The sequence below is a fragment of the Ascaphus truei genome, chromosome 4 (genome assembly GCF_040206685.1).
Source record: "Ascaphus truei isolate aAscTru1 chromosome 4, aAscTru1.hap1, whole genome shotgun sequence".
Taxonomy (NCBI): domain Eukaryota; kingdom Metazoa; phylum Chordata; class Amphibia; order Anura; family Ascaphidae; genus Ascaphus; species Ascaphus truei.
Genome location: NC_134486.1, coordinates 127,254,754 through 127,277,253, shown reverse-complemented (window position 1 = coordinate 127,277,253; position 22,500 = coordinate 127,254,754). Strand labels below are relative to the sequence as shown.

Genomic DNA, 22,500 nt, shown 5'->3' with positions numbered 1-22,500 from the left:
TTATTTAGAATTAGACAAGTGTAGCCATTCAATCAATAATACAAGTGAATAGATGACATTGAAACAACTATTTTATTTACAAAAGAAATAGTTCCCAGCACTCAATGAAAAGATAGTCTGATAAGCAACAAAGGAATTTAATGAGAAAACACATCAGCAAAATTTGACATACAGATAAAGATGTAATTGAAAAAAGGAGGAACCAATTACTTCAAGGTGCAAAATGAGACCTGTGGGAAAAGGGTGAATAGGGGGATAAGGGATAGGAAAACAGATGGGGGGAGGAGCGGGAGGGAAGAAAAACAGATGGGGGGAGGAGGGGGAGGGGAAGGGCGGGAGGGGGAAGAAAAATATGAAGGGAATGAGTGATGAGGGCAATAGTAGGGGGCAACGTTTCGGGGATAGACCCCTTCTGGCCCGGTACTTCCCTCACCCTTTATCCTACCCTACAACAAATCAGTGAACAAACGCAACCTACAGGCTATCTATGGGAATAAGACCCAGCACATCCAAACAGGTATAGGAGCTAACAAAAGCTCTGGTTAGAACACTAGGGAGTCTGTAAGGAGACAGTCTTGCTTACAGGTGCAGAGCAAGGTAACCGTCCAGATTATTAAAGCACTTGGGTCAGAGAAAGCAGACCCGCGGTCACTGGCCAGATTCAAGTACTCTGATCAGAGAAAAGCACAATAAAGCAATTCAGTGCTAATCAATGAAGCCAGGCTAAAGAGATACTAGCTCACATTAAGGTGCTATCCTGTTTCCTCTGGTACAGGCTGTGGTGCGTCTGACTATTTTACTTGTGTCACATATGTGTTCCTGATATACAATATTGAACCCAACTTTTGCAACACAAGCAACAGGAAGACTTTCAGATGAGTCCTAATGTAAGAGGGTCAAATATTACTACCTTCAGATGGCAAGGGGGCAATCTCACTTCACTGGTAATAACATTTTGTAAATATGTTACCAACTCCCCCAAAAGTAATCCTGCTAAAAGCAAACATGTGAATTGGTTTGCCTTCTTTTGAACCGAAACTCAAAATGGCTAAAAGGATTACATTGAGGGTCTCTACCTTAAGCCCACAATATCCCCCATCAGGACCACATATGGATAAAAAGGGGGTGGGACTAACACGGTGTGCAAAATACTACTCAACATAAAGCCGCATCACACAAAGGGCAGTAGTTAAATAAAATAATACCCCTTCCCATAAATGACATTAACATTTTTTGTTTTAATCACTTAATGGTGCCTGACTTCCGTATAAGTAAAACTACCTAAATCCCTCCTAACAGGCCAATGACAATGGTCCATTTTTAGTTCAGAGTTACAGAGCAGCAGAGTTGCATTAAAAGCCTTTTTCAACTTTTAAAAAGTATCCTCTGCAAGTCGCGTAAATGTTTAATACAGAGTAATAAGGAAAACTATACTAAAAAAAGTTGCCTGAACAGGTAATACAAGTATGGATACATGTATATGTTATCGCATACTGCACAGGGGGGAGGGATAGGCTTCAATCACAGATCACATTGATCAGTATATCTCAAAAGCTTGCACAAATAAAAGCATTTTGTTAGCCACAGAACGGTATAGTTATTCGTTTTTGATTAAGTTCGGCTAACACGGTACAGATACCTCTACATACATGCATAGATTTAATAGATTGTAAAACGTAATTTGAGAATATAAACCGCTGCTAGAATTATTGCGAAATGCCCAATCATTTTTTTTTTCAGATGATAGAAATGTTCCTTACTAAAATAGAGACCCAAAAAAAAGCATGAGAATGTTAGCTGCGTGCCTGGCCCCTCTAGCAACCAAAGGGGTTAATGGTTTGCGTAAATACAATCAAAGAAACAATCCAAGCAATATCTTACATGCGTTTAAAAAAAAAAAAATCAGTTCTGTAGTATTAGATAATACTTACCTTCCTTTACTTTAAAAATCCACTTTTAATTACATTTTTAATGAGTTTTAATATACTGAGCATCTACTGATTCCTATTTTAACATCCCCAGCATTGCAAGATCTTTGTAACCCTTTCCTGTTTGTGATAAATGGTTGCCAATATTCCCAGCAGTGTGAGCTGTAAACTGTAACAATAGATAATGTTACCTTCGTGTAACTCAGCAGCTACAATGTATTCTTATATTATTAGTGTCACCTGGGAAACAGGTTTTGCTGATCAATCACAGGAGAACCAATTGATCGGCAGCTTAGGTCATTCATTTTCAATAAAAGTAAAGCAAAGGCTGCATATACTGTAAACTGCTTGGATTGCCTCTTTAAAGACCAAATTCTGCATGAAGAAAAATGGATACAAAAAGAATGCACACACGTTGGAGTGACAAAGCAACAAGATATAGATAGACATACATACATACACACATACACACACAACGGTTACCCAATTCCAGTCTTCAAAATGGATGACAAGGCATGCGCACAAGTTGTATTAAGATAAGTGGGGACTGATCAAATGCAATTGGGTTACGATTAAAGTATGAATCACTATCTGGGAAAGTAGCTACAAGGTAAGGCATCCAATCTGGCATTAACTGCCATTCACTTGAATGGAAATTAACAGCAGGTCTGGTGCGTTACCATGCAACAGACATTAATCACCCCCCTAATATGTTAAGTTTGCCATTAAAATAAATCTCAGCTTACATTAGGTCTCAGGATTCCACCGCCTGTGTCTTTTCCGTTGTCCTCTCTTCTGAACACTCCTTCCGAAGAGATACTTCTTGCATCTTCTCTTCTTCACTTGCTTTGCTTTCTACCTGCAGAATCTGGATCTCTACAGTCTGCACGGTCTCTGTATCTTTCTGCACTTGCTCATTCACATCTGGAGGCTGTACCGATTCGCTTTCTGGTTGTGGCGTCTCCTTGCACATTCTTTCATCTTGCAGGATCGCCCATGCATCGTCTTTTTGTTCCTCTGGCGTCAACTCTTCCTTTACATTTTCTTTGGGTATTTCTTCTGTAGCGGTCAACACTTCTTTCTGAGGCTCAGAAACATCTGTTGCATTCATCTGTTCTCTGTAAACAGTAATACCGACTACTTCTGCGGACTCGCAACCAGGATCCTTTATTACTTGTTCAATACTCAAAATCATATTTGTGGTTTCTGGGCCATCAACGAAAACTTGTTCTGCCATAGGTGGCTGGAGAATGTCCTGTTCCACCTCTACAGTTGTCATAATTTCTTCTGTGGACAATCCAGACATGGTTGCCGTTTCCTTAACTTCAGAGATGTGCTCACTTTCTAAACTCTGAGATTCCTGAACATTGCTGCTTTGATTGTCCTCAGCAATGCTTACTACATTTTCCACTGCTGTTTTAATTATCTTTTGTACAAGGATTGTACTATGTGATTCAACGGTTACAGCAAATGTATCTTCTACCTGTTTTGCAAAAGATATTTCTTCCACAGAAACCACGTTATTTTCAGCTTCAGAATGGTTCTCCAATATCCCACTATTGGTGGTGGTGTCCACAACCAAGCAACTTGTTGCTGCTTCAATTGCTGCATCAACAATGGCTGCTGCTTTTTGGGAGACAGATTCTATTACGGTCTGGCCACTTTCACAAGCTGCCTTATGGTCTACTAAGCCCAGGACAGTGGAATCCACAGTTGCCTGTACAAGCTGTAAGCGTTCTGCTGGAGTTTCAAAAGGTTTTACAGTCTCTGCCAAAACTTGTTCTTCAACTGCAGCAACAGTAACAGGTTCAGATACTTTGTTGGCTTCAGAGCTTTCAACCACCGGAATGTGTGTGGTGACCACTTCCTCACCTGCTGCAGTGACCTCTGCAACTGATGTTGAATGAAGACTCTGGTGAACTTCAAGGGCACTTTTTAGGATCTTAGCTTTTTCTTCAACTTCATTTTCTTTTTGAATTTCTACCTCACAATCCCTAGATACGTCAAATGTTACCAATCGTGAAATGCTGCCCTGAGTTTCAGGCACACTTTCTTTGCTATGGTCTGCCAATGCAAATGTACTTCCTAAGGCATGGTCCATAAGAGATGGTACATTTTCTGTGACACTAGCAATCACTTCCAGTTCACTGTCCAAGACAGAAAGCACAGGAGTGCTTTCTACTACCTGTTCTGTTAAAAGAGGGATGTTCTTTTGAGCGTGTTCCTTTATCAACACAACAGTACTTTCTGGGGCCTCTGGCTCTCTCATGCTTTCTTGAGGCTGCACTTCTGCCACCACAGGGGCACTTTCTTGAGGCTGCACTTCTGCTACCACAGGGGCACTTTGAGGCTGCACTTCTGCAACCACAGGGGCACTTTCTTGAGGCTGCACTTCTGCTACCACAGGGGCACTTTCTTGAGGCTGCTCTTCTGCTACCACCGGGGCACTTTCTTGAGGTTGCTCTTCTGCCACCAAGGGAGCACTTTCATGAAGCTGCACTTCTGCCACCACGGGGGCACTTTCTTGAGGTTGCTCTTCTGTTAGCACGGGGTCACTTTCTTGAGGTTGCGCTTCTGCCACCACGGGGGCACTTCCTTGAGGCTGCACTTCTGCTACCACAGGGGCACTTTGAGGCTGCACTTCTGCTACCACAGGGGCACTTTCTTGAGGCTGCATTTCTGCTACCACAGGGGCACTTTCTTGAGGCTGCTCTTCTGCTACCACAGGGGCACTTTCTTGAGGCTGCTCTTCTGCTACCACGGCAGCACTTTCTTGAGGCTGCTCTTCTGCCACCACAGGGGCACTTTCTTGAGGCTGCTCTTCTGCCACCACGGGGGCACTTTCTTGAGGCTGCTCTTCTGTTCGCACTGGGGCACTTTCTTGAGGCTGCGCTTCTGCTACCACGGGGGCACTTTCTTGAGGTTGCTCTTCTATTAGCACAGGGGCACTTTCCTGAGGCTGCTCTTCTGCCACCACGGGGGCACTATCTTGAAGCTGCTCTTCTGCCACCACGGGGGCACTTTGAGGCAGCTCTTCTGTTCGCACTGGGGCACTTTGAGGCTGCGCTTCTGCTACCACGGGGGCACTTTCTTGAGGTTGCTCTTCTATTAGCACAGGGGCACTTTCCTGAGGCTGCTCTTCTGCCACCACGGGGGCACTTTGAGGTTGCTCTTCTGTTGGCACAGGGTCACTTTCTTGAGGCAGCTCTTCTGCCACCACGGAGGCACTTTCTTGAGGTTGCGCTTCTGCCACCACGGAGGCACTTTCTTGAGGTAGCGCTTCTGCTGCCACGGGGGCACTTTCTTGAGGTTGCTGTTCTGTAAGCACTGGGGCACTTTCATGAAGCTGCACTTCTGCTACCACAGGGGAACTTTGAGATTGCTCTTCTGTTAGCATGGGAGCACTTTCTTGAGGTTGCTCTTCTGCTACCACGAGGGAACTTTGAGGTTGCTCTTCTGTTAGCATGGGGGCACTTTCTTGAGGTTGCTCTTCTGCTTCCATGGGGGCACTTTTCTCAGCCTGGTCTTCTGCCAGAACAGCAGCACTTTCCTCAGCAATATCCTCTGCCAAAATGTGGATACCGTCCTCAGTCTGCGCCTCTGATATAGCAGACACTCTTTCACCAGCATTTTCCTCTGTCAATATAGGCGTACTTTCATGGTATTTTTCATAAAATGTTTGTGGACTTTCATGGTATTTTTCATAAAATGTTTGTGGACTTTCATGGTATTTTTCATAAAATGTTTGTGGACTTTCTGGCGTGCAGGCAATTTTAACAACTTTCTCCTCAGCACTGCCTGTTTCATTTTGTACAGGTTCGCTCTCAAAAGTACTCCCCAAAGGCGGTGTAGATTTGCCGCTTATAAAATGTGCCTCGACTAAATTCTTTGATGATTCAATGGTATCCAGTACGGCGTCAATTTGTTCATTTCCAGTTAATTCTGGTTTTGCTAAAAGACATGGAGTTTCTTGCAAGGAGGTGACTTGTTCTAAAAGGTATTCCCTAACATCCGATTCCAGACTTGGAGACATACGGGTGATTGCATCTATTTCAGTGCTGGTAGCTATTAATGTGTCTACAGATAGCTTTGCTTTTTCTGCAGCTTCTTGGAGGATGTGGTCAATTTGCTTCTTTTTCTCTTTCTGGTGACTCTCGACATCCTCTAGAACAGGTGTGACTTCTTCAGTAGTTGCAGATGATTGGCTTAACTGTGAGACAGCAGACATCATTTCAGTTGTCTCTTCAGCACATGAAACTTCTATTGCCTCTTCCAGAGCAGTTAATGCTTCAGATGTTAACTCTACTTCGTTGATGGAGTTTCCGGTCGTTTCTGCCATCACTTGTGAAACGTTGCTAAAAATAAAATTTTCTTCAACAGTGACTTCTGATTCATTTATTTCTGTGGTCTGGGAAACTTCAAATTCCTTTGCCTGTTCAACAGTCTCAGTCACTGTAGCACTAATCCAGGATGGAGATCGTTCTTCAAGACTGGTGATTGCTCTCTCGCCCTCTATTACAGTCACTGTTACAGCATGAATAAGTCCTTCACTAGATTTCTCAGATGCTTGCTCTACCAATTGCTGAGCATCAAGCTTTTCTTGTTCGGCGGCATCAAACTCAGACAAAGGGACCACTGCTGGCACATCGTAATCTTCCTCAACCGCTTCAGATTCATTTGTTGCTTGTCCAGGTTCATTTAATTGAGTCTGCTCCTGTTTGCCATCTGATTTTTTCTTTTTTCGCCCAGGGATCAGTTTTTTTAATGAGACCCAAGTTTCTTCTTTTCCAGCTTCTCCCTCTGAAGTAGACTGTTCAGCATTGGATACCACTGCAGGTTCTTCAATTTTGTCTTCCACTCTGGTTTTTGACTTTCTTCTTGGAGTCACCAATCTTTTGAAAGACTGCCAGGTTGATATTCCATCTCCTTCTGTAGGGCTGCTGGCTTGGTCTGGTGAAGGGCTTTCTTGTACTTGTTCCTTTTCCTGAGAAATAGCAAGAGCATCCTCAGATTCACACTCTTTGGCTTGTCCTGCTTCTCCCTCTGTTTTTTGACTTTCCTCAAGGGTTTTTTGTACTTCTTCGTCTGAATCAGAAGTCTTCCTGGCCCTTTTCTTAGAAGAACCCACACAGATTAAAGCTTCCCATGATACAGAGCTGTCAACCTTTTTCTTATCTTCCGTGCTCTTTTCCAGCTTTTGTTCCTCACCATTTTCTTTAGCTTCCTCTTGATTTTCAACTGAGCCAGCACTATCAGTAGAGGACATGGTAGCACTCTTTGCTTTTTCAACCTCATCTTCTTTATCACTTTCAGAAGGCAGCTTTGCACGCTTTTTAGGGGTGACCATCTTTTTAAAAGAGGCCCATGGTGTAATGCCTTCCTTCTTTCTTTCTCCATCAGAAGTGGCCCCTTCACCTTCTGTTTCAACCATCAGTGCTGTGTCTCCCATTACATTTTCTGTAGGAGAGGTCTCTACAGACTCATCAGGAGAAGAGGGCGAACTGTCTCCTCCATCTACCTCTGCAGGTTCACGAGACTCCAATGAGACAGGTACTTGTTCTGTCACATCCTCTGCCTTTGTCTCCTCTTCCTTCTTTCCTTTATGCTTCTTGCCTGAAAGCTTCTTTAAACCAGATCCAGTGAAAAGCTTTCTTAGAGGGCTACCTTGAAGCTTAGCCTTCTCTTGTGAAGACAGTAACTCCGCTTCAGTGGTGATGGCTTCTGGACCTTTCTCCATCAACGTACATTCAGAGCTTAAGAGTAGAGACCGGTCCTCCACCACAAGTTTTGCGGTGTCAGACAATTCTGTGTCAGCTGTCATCACGAATATTGGTTCCTTTGCTCCGTCGGCATCTGGGGATCTTTTAGCTGGGATGACCTCCATTATTTGGGTTACAATGTTCTCTTCCGTAACATCTTTTTCATTCTCGTCACTCAATATACTCGGCACAGGAGCAGCAGATTCTAAATCCATTTCCATAGAACTTTCGATCTTTTCTGTTACAGATTCAAGAAAATTGTCTGCCATTTCTAACTTTTCAGCTACCTCAGATAAGGCTTCTTCTGGTTTTGATGCTCCTTCCGTGGAAGCCTGAACCATCTCATTAATAGAGGCCTTTGATTCTTCATTTATACATTCATTTGCTTCTTTTGGTACCAGTTGATCTTCAGCAATTACATTTTTGTCAGTTTCTTTATTTTGTTCTACTGCCTCTTCTGTATCGGCTTTCTCCGGTTCTTCCCCTTTAAGAATCTTTTCTACTGCCTGCGGGTCTTCTTCCTTTGACTTTCGGAAACTCGTCTTTTTCCTCAGCCCAGCCCAACCTTGTGCAAAAAATTTCCTGAATGGGGAAGACGTTTCAGTGACAAGTGGATTTGTTGGAGATTCGGGTGACTTTTTCTGTTCTTTTTCTTCTTCTTCCTCAGTCTTTGGTTTCTCAAGAGGCTTTTCCCCATTAATCTCCTGTACACTTTCAACACCTGGGGCTACCAAGTCTGCAATTTCTGGTTGCTGGTTAACTTCTTTGGTCTCTTGTTCTGTTTCTGGCTTAATTTCGTCAGCATTGCTTTGCTTATCATGGTTGTCCATGCCATTTACTTCCACTTCATCTTTTTTCACATTCAGCAGCTGCACAGGTTCAGATTTTTCTGCCTTCTCTTTCTTCACAGTGAATTTTAAGCCAACAAATTTAAACACCTTTTTGAATCCCACTTCATTAGACAGATTTTCACTAGCTTGTTCTGGTGACTCCCCTTTATCGTCCGATACTGGTGTTGTACGAGTGGCTGCTTGAGCTTCCTGTTCATCTTCCGTTATGAGGTCCATGGGAGTCGCATCACTGGAAACCACCTCCATGTTGTCAGCTGGCTCTTCGTTCCGAGTTGTATTAGAAGGTTCTTGCTGCCCAACTGTAACAAGAAAAAGAAAATTCCATATTTACATTTCATTTGGGAAATCTGAATATTTGTATTTCCCAAAGCAGGAGCACAAACAGGCTGTACTGAATCACTGATCCTATAACCACAAACAGATTGAAGCTGAACCTTACACGGTAATTCTGAAATGGCTTACTCTATTTGTCTGCTCATTACATGCTGGGAGATTTGTTGGCTGCTTAATTTATATAAAGTATCGTGTTCTCGCATTAATGCATTAGAATCATTCCACATTTTAGAACAGTAACAGGAGTATAACAAAGCAACTTGTAGGTATGATTTTGACATTGGCACATATACCCACCAAACAGTAAGAATAGTAGTTTTCTGGGATTCTAATGCCTTGTTAATACCACAATCTGCTGGCCTTTTAAACCACTATAATAAAGCAGATGCCACTTTTTGCTCATGGCATGAAAGTTGCATTGTACATTTATTTTTTTTATTTTATTTCAGACCTATCCAGACCCTGAAGGTTGCTATGCTGCTATGCACAGGGAGCTCTCAGATTTCAGTCAAAATATATAAATATATATATTTTTTTTTGAAACTGGTGTTAAATGCAGTTCTTTCTACTCTCGCCATTATTTATAGCTCTGGGGACCCCCTAGTTCATGAAATACTTACCAGCGACGTTAACGGGTATAAATCTCCCGCCGGGGAAACAAACAAAATTCCAAATCTCATGCCAACAGGAAGCTGCATCATCGGTTGCGGCTTCCTATTGGATGGCTATTTAAATCCCCTTTAAAAACCCGGAAGTGATCCCTAATTTCACCAAGAAGCATCTTGGGAACTGGGGGGCTCCACCAGAGCTGAAAAGAGTGTGGTTCAACCGTAAATGTGTTACCGTCATCTTTAAAACAAACAATTTCTTCAAAGTGCAGGTCTCCTCTAAACAGAGCTACAAAGTAGAGCTCTACTCAAGTTCATAATGCAATTTTACCTTTACTGTGACAGCCAAGAACAGTGGAAAGACAACGTTTCAGGTCCCATATGGACCTTTCATCACCTGATGACCTGTACTTGACCCAAAAACGTGTACTTTGAAGAAATTATTGGTCTGTGTTGTGCTGGCTGCACAAGCAGCATTCTCCTCGTCTGAAACGGTTCCCCCGCACTTTGGAATGACCGTCATCTTTGCAATTTAATCTACTCGATCCCAATGAATTTAACAAACAGCAGGTGGCGGTATAATCACATAGCTGAAAAGTGGTTCATCATTATGATTCAAATAAGAGTGCAATTTTCTGCGTTCGTATTGCTTTGAAAAAGGATAACCATATCAATAAAAATAAACTAAATGTGTGCTTTTATTGTTCTAGTTCAGAATGTTCTGAATTGTATTGCTCAGGTTTCCCATCAACATCAGATTTGCATCCTACAAGAACAGATGAGGTTAGTGTCATGAATGATATGAAGACCGCAACATCATGGTGCGCCAGAAGGAGAGTATGTGTAGCACGTTAAGGCTGCGGTCCCAGTCATGTCTGACACGTGCGCCCTGCGGAGCGGGGGGGGGGGGGGCACGTGCACAGCACGTGCCGCGCGCTGTGGCAGTGACTGGGACCGCAGCTTTAGGAGTTGGGGAGAATGTATAATCTCCTGGAAAGTACATTGATATGCAGGTTACGCTTTAAACTTTCTTCTAGCTGGGGCTTGAGAATTCGCTTGTAAATGAGACTGTATTGTGGTGTTCATTAAAGTGTGCCTTTAAATCTGCTCCAAACAGCTGCTTGGTTTCCATTCTGATTCATCTGGTCTTTGCTCCTCCATAATTAGGGCTAAAACAAACAGATTCGAAAAGCAACAGACCTCGTTAGTAAGTCACCCAAAGTTGTAACACCACCAAGAGACTTCCTCAGAGGGCTAACAGTCCGGCGGGTTCATTCTGGTATTTTATAGCCACTTGACATGGCAGGCTTGTTAAGTGGCCAATCGCGTGTAAATTTGCATTCAAATAGAAATGTATATGAAATGCCCCCCTCATCCTCAGCTCTATTTGCTGCATCCCTCCAAATTCACCTTTATAATTTATATGGCACCCACAAAGTGAACCAATAGCAGTGCTACATTTAAGTTAATTGAAGATGGTTGAGGACTCTATAGTATTTTAAATCTTTATGAATTTTTATTTGACCTAGTCAGCCAGATAGTATAAAACCTTGGACACATGGCAACCCTATGTATACATATGCTATATGCGGACAGCACTACCCACAAGTTCTTTACGGCTTGTACCCACAAAGCAAATGAATGCACAAAGACCCATGTACCCAAAACATTTTGACAGTTTCCACCCCATAGCTCAACCGAGTGAAAAGAAAAGATCATGCTCAGGGCTGCAACAGTTAAACATAAGGCACTCCATGTGCTTGAAGTCATCCATGACAACATCTGGAGCTGGTTGAGCCTCTCCAGGGATTCCTAGAGCGTCCTGGATGCTTTCCAGAAATTCCCAGCATTCTACGTTCATCAGTTATGCTACAGTATGTCCACACCCAAATTTCCTCTCCCAAGACTCTTCCCAAACCCTTTACGCAGACCACAATTTGCAAAATATGCAATTCATCCTTTTTCAGTGTGTTCAGGGTACTGTTTTCTTCAGCAGGACAACAGCGTCCAAAAGGTTTATGCTTAGAGAATACATTTAATTGACATCTGGCAGAAAAGCTTTCAGCACCATAGCAAGGGGGAATATATAAGGGATGATCACAAGATACAGAATCGCGCATTCCAATCCACAGAGATCCTATTCTTTGTACTGAATTTCAAACCTCTTTCCACTTCTACGCAGAGGAATAGTAGTGTATCATTTTAAAAGCCGTCAATGCAGCATGGAGCAGCCACAACCACAGACAGTGTAGACCAAAGTCAGGAGGTCAGCATCACCTCACTATATATGCCAGATATCTGTTTTGGTTTTGCCAAGAGTTCTTTAAGAAACACATTGAAAAGATTTAGTACCGTTAGGACCTAATTAAGTTACTGTAATCCTTTGTAGCTCCCTAAAGAAAGAAATGAAACCATTACCGAATGGCTCTAAAACCACAGATACATTTTCTTAATTTGTGGGGACTTTTCTAAGCGCACGGCAGCTTTTTTTTTTTTTTTTAATTGTGCCTGTAAGGAGAGATGCTGCAGAATTTGTCATGCTAGCATTGGGAAGGTTTTTTTTTTCCACACCAAACAGGCTTATTTTACTCAATGATCAAAGCAATTTGGTCACCTTATATTTACGTAGTATTTAAATGCTCCAACACTACAGGAGTCCCTGCCAAAAATATATATATTTTTTTTTTTTTTAAAGACACAAAACAGCTTACGTTAGTTTTTCAGCAAGGTGCCACCTCGCACGGCAGCATTAGGCTGCGGCCCCGCTGGCGCTGACCGCGCTCATACTTGAGCGGTGACATCACCAGCTCTCCAAGCATGAGCGCTGGGTGTCCTCGCTATTTCTGAAACGCGCGCGGGGGGGCATTGCGGTCCAATTGAGCGCGCTCGAAAGTTACATTTTTTGTTTACCCAAGCGCCGGTGAGCGTGTGTGCCTGCGCATGAGCACGCGCACAGCGTGAGCGTGGGTGTGACGAGTCACATTGACTAAGGTAAGCGCGCTGAGCGCCAGTGGGGACTCAGCCTTACAGGTCATTTAACCGCTAGCAAACAAAAATATAAATCTGGTCATTAATTACGCTCATCATCGAATTTATATTGTTTACAGATTTGATTTCCTTTCGCTTGCTCCTTAATGCCATCAACAATTCTTCCTTTTGGATTCCTAGTCAATGGAAGAACAGGAAGAAGCACAGTTCAAGTGTAGATGCACAGTTATAACTCAAAGGCTTGGCCTTGTGAGATATTGTAAGACATGGTATGTCCCTGAATCTATTTACAAATAGGCTTGGCTAAATCTTTTCTTATGACTGAAAATAAAACAAGTTCTCTTATTGTCTAATAAAGCTGCAGTTCAGTCAATATCCTGCATGTGTGTTTTTTTTAATAAATCAGTTCTGTAGTAAGAAAAAATACTTTTAGCATTTTCTGTTTTAAAAAAAACAACTTTGAAAGACCAATTTTCTTGTATTCTATTTTAACAGCCATTTGCTAAGGCACTGCCCCGTCATAAGCCCTGGCACACCCCTTTGTCAGCCCTGCCCTCCCTCTAGCACATGTCATTGCAGGAGTGCTCATGAATATTCATGAGCTTCCACTGACAGACAGAAGCAAATAAAAACATATGCCAGCTCTAATTATGTCACCAAATTTCGCCTATCAATACATGGAGAACGAATTGACTGGCAGCCATACAGTTCTTTAGGTAATTAGAGATTGCACACATGAAACTATTGAAGTAAAAAAAAAAAAAAAAAAAAAGACTGAACTGCAGCTTTAACAACTACCTATTTCACGAATAGAAGCAGAGGTTTTTTTTTTTTAACCCTCAATTGACCCGGAAACAAAAAAGTGATCGAAGCTGAACAAAAATTACTCTGCAGGCATAAGGCTACAGCCCGCCATGACGTCACCCGGCAGGTTCGCTCTCATTGGCTGAGCGGGCGTGGCCTAGCGCTCCATTGCTAGTTCTACTCACAATTTTCATGTCTGCCTGAAAAACTGGCCGCCACCCCACGCAGCAGGCCCCAGCCCCATTGAGGGACGGCTCTTGTCCCCGCAGCGGCCGCCAAAGCGGTCGCTGCAGCAGCCAGCGGGGACCAAAACTAACGTAGCCACCACATTAGGAGGCCCCTGGAGTACCAGACACCCACGGCTACGTCTTGGGGCACGCAAAGGTTTAAAGAGCCAATTTAACCAAACTTTATTTTTTCCAATGTTTCCAATGTAAATATATATATTTGCATTTTATTTTTAAGAAACTCGAAAATAAACTCGGGGACCACACAGCAACTTAGGCTGAGCTCAGACAGAAGGCGATGCGGCGTGCGCGTCCCGTCGCAAATTTGGGTTGTGCGGTGGGAGTTTTCAAACTGAAAACTCCACCGGCGGCAAAGTGCAGCGTTGTCGCTGCAACATTTTGCCGGCACAACCCAAATTGTACTTTGGGGCTACAGTCATGTGACACGAGCTGGTTCAGCCAATAGAGGCTGGTTCCGTGGTGTGTTCGGTACACGCCCCTGCCGTTTGAGCACAGATCGCTGTGCTGCAGGAGCGCGACCGCTAGCAAGCTGCCGCATCAGCCTGTCTGAGCGAGCCCTTAGGCCTCGGGCATGGTCAGCGCCCGTGCTGAAGCGCGCTTACGCTTACCAGTGAGCCCCTGCAGCCGCAATGAGAGCGGCTTTAGCAGGGGCTCGCGCACGCTTCCGCAAGCGTGCGGAAGCGTAGGTCCTAGAAAACATTTAGTTTCAAGCCGTCACAGGAGCGCAGGGCCGGTCACGTGAGCGGTTCGCCCAATGAGGGCGAACCAGCTCTGTGACGTCACTGGCCCGTCCCCCCGATACGCCTCCGAACGGCTGCTGCAACCCTGGACGCAGCCTTAGACATCAACTTCCTGATCTTGCCACAATTTGAATGGCTGGGAGGTCTCGGATGGGGGAGGTGCCTCGGTCAGGGTTTTAAACGTTGATTACCCAGCGTGATCACTTCTACAGAAATAAGGTAGTTGCATTAACAAAAGCCCCCAGCCCTATTACTTTTTTTCCTCATCAAATAGCCATTTTAGAACGTAAAATATGTGGAATAGCTCTGCCCCAAAAGTACAGCAATAAAGGTCACAGAATGTTCAACACAGGTTTAAACCAATCTTGGGGGGGGGGGGGGGGGGATGCTGCAGCAATTCCAAAGTAGCAGTAATCAGGGCTCAACAGTTTCTACTATATGATTCCTTAGTACATAACATTGCACCTGCACCAATATCTAGGCAGAGGGGGGAAAAAAATAGTTGGACACAAAACTGTGCATCAACATTAGCATGTCAACATGAGTATCCCCTCTCCAAAGCAATAACGTTTTAAAACATCCCATTTCAGTCTATAAAGCTGCCAAGATAAATCACCGACCAATTGCATTTTTCGTTAAGATAGAAGACTATTGGATAGACCAACAACAAAGGCAGACTGTATACTGGAGACTACAACAATCAACTAAACTGTAGCAGGAATTCGCAAGTCCAACAACACACTCGGGAAACACACATAGATAAGTAATGAATGGCAAAGCACATGGCTTTGATGATTCTGAACAAGTTTTGCATTTAGCCACCTTTGCGGACACTGCCACCTGCAATGCGCTGGGTAGAGTGCTCCAAACAGCTGCTTGGTTTCCATTCTGATTCATCTGGTCTTTGCTCTTCCATAATTAGGGCTAAAACAAACAGCTTCGAAAAGCAACAGACCTCGTTAGTAAGTCACCCAAAGTTGTAACACCACCAAGAGACTTCCTCAGAGGGCTAACAGTCCGGCGGTTCATTCTGGTATTTTATAGCCACTTGACATGGCAGGCTTGTTAAAAGTGGCAAATCGCATGTAAATTTGCATTCAAATAGAAATGTATATGAAATGCCCCCCTCATCCTCAGCTCTATTTGCTGCATCCCTTCAAATTCACCTTTATAATTTATATGGCACCCACAAAGTGAACCAATAGCAGTGCTACATTTAAGTTAATTGAAGGTGGTTGAGGACTCAATAGTATTTTAAATAATTTTTATTTGACCTAATCAGCCAGATAGTATAAAACCTCCAAGCAGGACATTGCAAGGCAACACCATATTATTCTTTTTCCTGGTAAAATATTTTAGGAAATGTCTCAATGATAAGCGTTTGAGAAACCACCTCCTCCAAGGGTTATCACTACACCATCCCTTTGTTATCATCTAAAACTAATTATTAGCTAAACCACCAAGTTGGGGATAGTAAGGGACTGATGGAGAATTTGTGCCCTCGTTAAAAAGTGAAAGTTTCCCTTTCCTGGTGATTCTATCTTTACGGAGGAAGCCACATAATGCCCCTTAAGTATTTTGTAGCATTCAGTTTCAGGGAGTTCTGCACCAGTGACAATGAATGACATAATCTGTGTTTAAAGGCTGTATTTCATTTGGGAATACTAGTTCTACCACCACAACTAATCTCTGCCTAGGAAGTTTATTATGCATAGAGACACAGTTGAAAAAAAAAATCTAAATAATTCAGTGTGTGCAAGGCTTGTTCTGCATTGATGGCAACACATTTCTAAATTGTTCATTATAAGACTTGGCTTGTGAAATCCTATATTCCCAACCTCTTAAAATACCCCCATAAGAAGTCCCATACAGAAGATCTGAAGATCAACTGAATGGATCTGATCTCTTCTCCAGCACTGAGGAGTGGCTTATTTTATTTATTTATTTTATTTATAAAATATTTTACCAGGAAGTAATACATTGAGAGTTACCTTCTCGTTTTTATGCTTCACTGCGTACTGTATACAATATGGGCAAATGCCCTGTATGTGGTAAAAACTCCTAGAGATGAAGATGCAAAGGTGAAATTCAAACCACTACAGGACAAGCACATATGCGACTCTGCACACACACACACCCACACCCACACACACACCACAATATACACACACCACAATATACACACACACAATATACACACACACAATATACACACCTAAATATTGTTAGCCCCAAGAAACAATACTAATATTCCTATTCTTCTAGGGCAATGATCTGTACCACCTAGCAAAAAATGTATTTTACAGACTCACCAAGACCCCGCCCCAACTGAGCAAGCAATCTAGTTTTGGGAGGTGAAGGGTAACGATAAAAGCATGCGCAACGCATACATGGAAAGATGTTCTCTGAATGGGGCTCTTCCCATAAGCGCAAGAGCATATAAAAACACACAAAGATCAAAACACCTTGGTTCTGCCAAAAAGGAGTCATTGGGAGGAAATTATAGGTCAATCCAAGTATTAGTGTAGAGAATGTAACGTTGCCATGACTAATTCTATGGTTAGTAAAAGTGAGCTGTAACAAAATCCCCTGGGGAATATGCTGGACTTGTGCAGGAAACCAGTCTTTTCCTACTTGTTACACCCACTCAGCAGTGAAGAGGTTAACTTGAGAACCTCTCTAAGCATCATACAACAAGATCATTTACAAGTAGGGTTTGTGGTTCAAGTAAATTATTTTAGTGTGTCCGCTAGCCTCAAAATCATCCTGGAAAAAACCGTTGCTGGACACATTTGCAAGTGGCTAAGCATGCATGAAAAGGCACAGATTATGTCGTGTACCAAAGACGCCGAAAAGATTATTCTGGCAGATTTGTTTGATGTATATTTGTATGACTAGTACTGTTAATGTACATAGCGCTTCACAGCAGTACCAGGCTCAAGCAACTGAATCTGCACTGAAATTTGCAGTTCTGGTTTATCAGCTGATCTTATCCTGCAAGGAAAACTACTTTCTACTAAGCTACCAAACCTTTTCCTCATAGTATATATACTTTGTTTAAAGTGTTTGCCCCAAAGATTTGGAAAACATGCGCAACGTTAAGAAACAATGGAAATTATAATATTAATGCATATATAAAAATGGAACAAAAAATTATGGAGCAATACACAGTATAAACTCCAGATATTATTTTTACACTTTCTGAACAAAAATCGTAGGTCAAATGTACAAAAAGCACCCAATCCCCACATAACGTCTATATTGTAACTCACTGGAAAAGTATCTGGGAGCAGCTGAAAGTGGGTAAGTAGCATGCAAGTGCATATAATGCGTTTGTACCTCTGTAGTTCACATGTACTTATACTAGACACTAAAAAGGTACAAAAAAAATGGAGAAAAAGCATCTATATGTACTGGTTTGTGTGAAATAACTGTAGCCATCAAGCAGAAACTTTAGTAAAAAGACAAGTCCTTACGCATTATTGCATGCCAATTACAGCGAGAGATCTGCAATAGAGATGTATGGATTTGCACTATCCTATTAATGCCCAGCAGCAAAAAGGGGCGAACCGACACAAACTGGAACAACATTTCACACACTAACCTCATCTGCCTTCATATTGCATAACCAATTAAGGGGTTAATGGCTAAAAGCGTTCAAATATAAAATAAAAATCAGATTACTGCCATAACCCATCAACGGATTTGAGGAGGGGGTACATCATTGCTGATCTACCCTGGGACATTAAAAAAAAAAAAGTCTTCATTAAGAATACCACTGGTACCACGGGACGGTCAGAAATGCTTCCCAAAGTTACATAGGCTTCATGCTCCAATCGTTCCCCAAATTGTGACTGTACCATCTCCAGCTTCTTCTGAACTTCCAATCAACATTGAAAGCCCTGAATAATCAATGACATCAAATATTAGTGTCCTTCTTACCGGTTAATGTTATTGTCCCAAGCATGATGTCGCTTTCTCCCCCACTGGAAACCCCTTTGCTGTATCTTTCCCCCCCTTAATATAACATGAGATGTGTCTGCAACAACGATTTCCCTCTGCGGAACAAGGACACCACTTGCAGCAGCAGAGGTCTTGTGATGCTTGGGGCTGGGAAGGCAGCAAGCAAGAATGCCACCCAAATCCCAGTTACTTGCAAGATATCCCAGTGTGGTCCACTCTGCCGCTGCCTTTGTGAAAAGAGAGGAAGAGCCCTGTCTCATCCCCCTTTATCAACTTTGCTGGCTGTGTATTGAGTGACTGGTGTGGGTCATGTGCTTGCATGTGAGTTTAACACACCCCCTTCCCCCACCCTGTTCCATTGTCTGCTAAGCAGACCCCATGTAGAGTGCTTTAAATTGTTTAAGCTGAAGGTGGTTTAGCTATGACTCATCCAACCTTTTTATCCAATTTGAAAACCTTTCCAGACTATTAGCATTTGCCAACTAAAGACTAACCCCCCTTTTTATCTTTTCAACTCCCCCCCTTCTATATTCTATATGAATCTCCTTTTCTTCTCAGACAGAAAAGACCTGTGGAATTTTCCAAGTGTAAATTAAACTCCCCTTTGTCGTTTTATACTCTGGTTAAAAAAAAAAAGGTTCATATGGGACATTACAGAGCAAAAAAAAGTTCTCTGCCTCCTTTTCTTTGTAAACTGCTGGGACTCTTGTGCCAAATGGGAAAACAAATCTGCATGCTTTGTTTGTGTTAACCTGATATTCATACCAGTAGTTTACTCTAGCAGGATATGTCTGATTAAAAAGAAAGAAGATAAGAACACAATTGTTGTTACCACTTTTAATTTACCAAAATACCTTCCAAATGTTTGTGCTTTTTTAAAATCTGGTTTGCACTAATCGCCGTTTAATTTTTGCATTTTATTTTTTATAATGACTTTACCGTCTTTTCTTGCCCTTCCAAGCTCTGCTTCTATTTGTTAAAATCCCACGCTTTGTTTGGGAGATGAATGTGAAGTGTCCGGGAGATTATAATGGTGGTCTCCCCATAGCCCAGTGCAATTAAGGCTGCGTCCCTGCTAGCGCTGAGCGTGCTGGGCGCTTGCTGCTTTTACTTATTGCAGTCTTTATGTGGACGTCTTTGCTCACGCGGTGCGCGCGGGCACGCACGCTCACCCAAGCTTGGCGCTTGAGCAGACAAAAAAAACTGACTTTGAAGTGCGCTCAACTTGCCCGCAATGCCCGCCTCCCCACCCCCCCCTCCCCCCCCCCCCCCTCCGCTTGCAAAATAGGCAGGACACCCGGCGCTCATCCTTAGAGAGTTGGTGATGTCACCGCTCTCAAGCATGAGCGCAGTCAGCGCCAGCGGGGACGCAGCCTAAAGCTTCGCATGGTTACCTCAGACTAAGAAAATTATGCTTTTGAACAGTAAAAGAAAACTCAGGAAATGCTCAGTAGGGAGGAGACTGTACTAGCATTATTGGCTTCTGAGATGGGATTGTTGTTTTAACCCTTTGAGGGCCAAAACCTGCGATTTTTTTCCCCCCCCAGTTTTTTGTGACCATTATTACATGGAGTATGGGCCATATGTACTAAACAGTATGAAACCTTCCGGTATCTTCCAGCGCTGGAAGGTATCTTATGGAATAGCACTGCTTAGTTAATACAGTCCGTAACGTCTCTAGATTTTTGCTACTTTGGCCTGAACTGAAGGGGACGGTTAACTTATTTTGAACAACCCTGTGGCTCACTGCTGGTCTTGGGATCAACATTCTGTGACATTGTCAGGACGCTGCTGCTCCCAGCCAGGTTCCTGGAATGCCAGGTTACTGGAATGCCATATAATGTTGAGTTCTGCCCCTTTTGTTGTTTCTGTAGTGCCACAAATCAGGCAAAGCAGCCTCAGCCATATTTCTCATAGACAATAACTGTGTCTGTAACAATCCTGCGTGCTGCGTACCGCGCACTATGCTGTAATTGTGAAGCGCTTTGCGTCCCATTGGGAGAAAAGCGCTATATGAAATAAAGTTACTATTATAGAGTTTACAATATCGTGTTTGCTACATGAGGCACAGGGTAATAACGCCATCTTCCCAAGACAAGAGATAACCCTGTATTTTAAAGTGGGCATACATGCATCAGAGACAGTGACTTGCCATAATAAGACCCATATAAATTCCTAATCTTTTTCAAATGGGTCATCAAAACCAATTGTTTTGCCTTTAACCCTCCCTCCCTGCTGTATGTGAGGTGCAAAGTGAGATGATCAAGATCTAATCCCATTTAAAAGAAAGGGATTCTTGGGGTAATTGATGCAGGGGAGCTGCCTACTTTTCTCTTTGTCACTGCCTCTTAACCTCTCCCTCTTATCACTAGCTGCCCTCTTGTCTATATCTCCCATTGTGTACAGTATAGGCCCTGCCCCCACCCTCAAGTCTCCTATGCCTCCCTCAGGGGCTTGCACCCATGTTGGGAAAGACAGCTATATACAGGCATACCCCGCATTAACGTACGCAATGGGACCGGAGCATGTATGTAAAGCGAAAATGTACTTAAAGTGAAGCACTACCTTATCCCCACTTATCGATGCATGTACTGTACTGCAATCGTCATATACGTGCATAACTGATGTAAATAACGCATGTGTAATAGGCTCTATAGTCTCCCCGCTTGCGCACAGCTTCGGTGCAGGTAGGGAGCCGGTACTGCTGTTCAGGACGTGCTGACAGGCGCATGCGCGAGCTGCCGTTTGCCTATTGAGCGAAATGTACTTACTCGCGAGTGTACTTAAAGTGAGTGTCCTTAAAGCGGGGTATGCCTGTAATCACTTCTTAGCTCAAAGTCTAAGGCTTGTTCTATAGTAGGTGCGGGCGCGAACACGTGACGCACACTTTTTGCGTGTACGGTCCGTGCTGCCGGGAGCGACAGGTTTGCAGCGGTCTGTGTGTTTGTGTGTGTGTAGATTGTGTGAGTTATTAATTTATTATATAGTTTTTAAATTAAAAAAAAAGACACGTTGTGTAAGAATAAATTATTTATTAACATTGTGCACACACAAACACACAAACACACATACATTACAGCTGCGGTAGCGGCGCTAAAACTTACTTTTCGGAGTCTTCCCCCTGTCGGACGACTCCACGCGCACTGCCGTGTGCGGCCCTAGTATAGGACGGCTGGCTATCCACAGCCAACTATAAGTGCCGCGCACGGCGGAGCGCGTCTACTATATTACGGGCCTTAGGGTCCATATTACTGATATTTTGTATTGTATGTCTTTATTTATATAGCGCCATTAATGTACACAGCGCTTCACAGTAGTAATACACGTGGTAATCAAATAAATAACAGATAATATAAATAACAGGTCATGGGAATAAGTGCTTCAGACATAAAAGTAACATTAAGGAAGAGTCCCTGCCCTGACAAGCTTACAGTCTAATTGGTAGGTAGGGAGAACGTACAGAGACAGTAGGAGGGAGTTCTGGTAAGTGCGTCTGCAGGGGACCAAGCTTTATGTATCATGTGTTCAGAATGTTCACAGTGCTATTCGTGTGCTTCTTTAAGCAAGTGGGTCTTAAGGTGGGTCTTAAAGGTGGATAGAGAGGGTGCTAGTCGGGTACTGAGGGGAAGGGCATGCCAGTATTTATTTATTTATTTATAAAATATTTTACCAGGAAGTAATACATTGAGAGTTACCTCTCGTTTTCAAGTATGTCCTGGGCACAGAGTAAAACAAAATAATACATGGTTACAAATACAGTTACATAAATGAACAAGGTATACATTATATACACTGCCCCAGACCGCAGTGGTCTGGGGCAGTCACTGAAAAAGGTTTAAGGCGGGAGAGGGCTTTAGATACAAAGGGGGTAGAAAGAAGACATCCTTGAGAGGAACGCAAAAGTTGGGATGGTGCATAACGAGAAATTAGGGCTGAGATGTAAGGGGGGCAGAAGAGTGTAAAGCTTTAAAAGTGAGGAGGAGAATTGAGCGCGAGATGCGGGATTTGATCGGAAGCCATACAATACAGACATACAATATAATATTTGGGGGTTAGAAAAAGTGGAACTGACTTCCAATTGCCTGATCACATGAGAAATACTACTTCAGAACTCAGTCCTTATTACTGCAACTGGAGTTTTTAACCTACATTAAGTAGGAATGAAATGCACCTTCTGTAATATTTGTTATTCAACGTTTCATAGTTAGCCTTATGGGCCAAAGCTTGCAAAACTTGGAAAATCTATTGCAACTTGTTAAAAAAAACAGAAGATGTTAG

General features: G+C 42.9%; 1 protein-coding gene across 3 annotated transcripts in view; it reads right to left on the bottom strand.

The window, feature by feature from the left end:
• Positions 1–22,500, bottom strand: part of AKAP12 (A-kinase anchoring protein 12) — a 161,258-nt gene that overhangs the window by 1,246 nt on the left and 137,512 nt on the right. The window contains exons 4-5 of one of the 3 annotated variants that reach the window (XM_075596573.1): positions 5,094–8,837; positions 2,675–5,024 (exon numbers count right to left, since the gene is read on the bottom strand). In XM_075596573.1, the coding sequence (XP_075452688.1) occupies positions 2,683–5,024; positions 5,094–8,837 (6,086 nt within the window). In that variant the 3' untranslated portion in view covers positions 2,675–2,682. Of the gene's footprint in view, positions 1–2,674; positions 8,838–18,201; positions 18,509–22,500 lie in introns of those variants that run through there. The other 2 variants (XM_075596574.1, XM_075596572.1) reach the window with 2 other exon arrangements.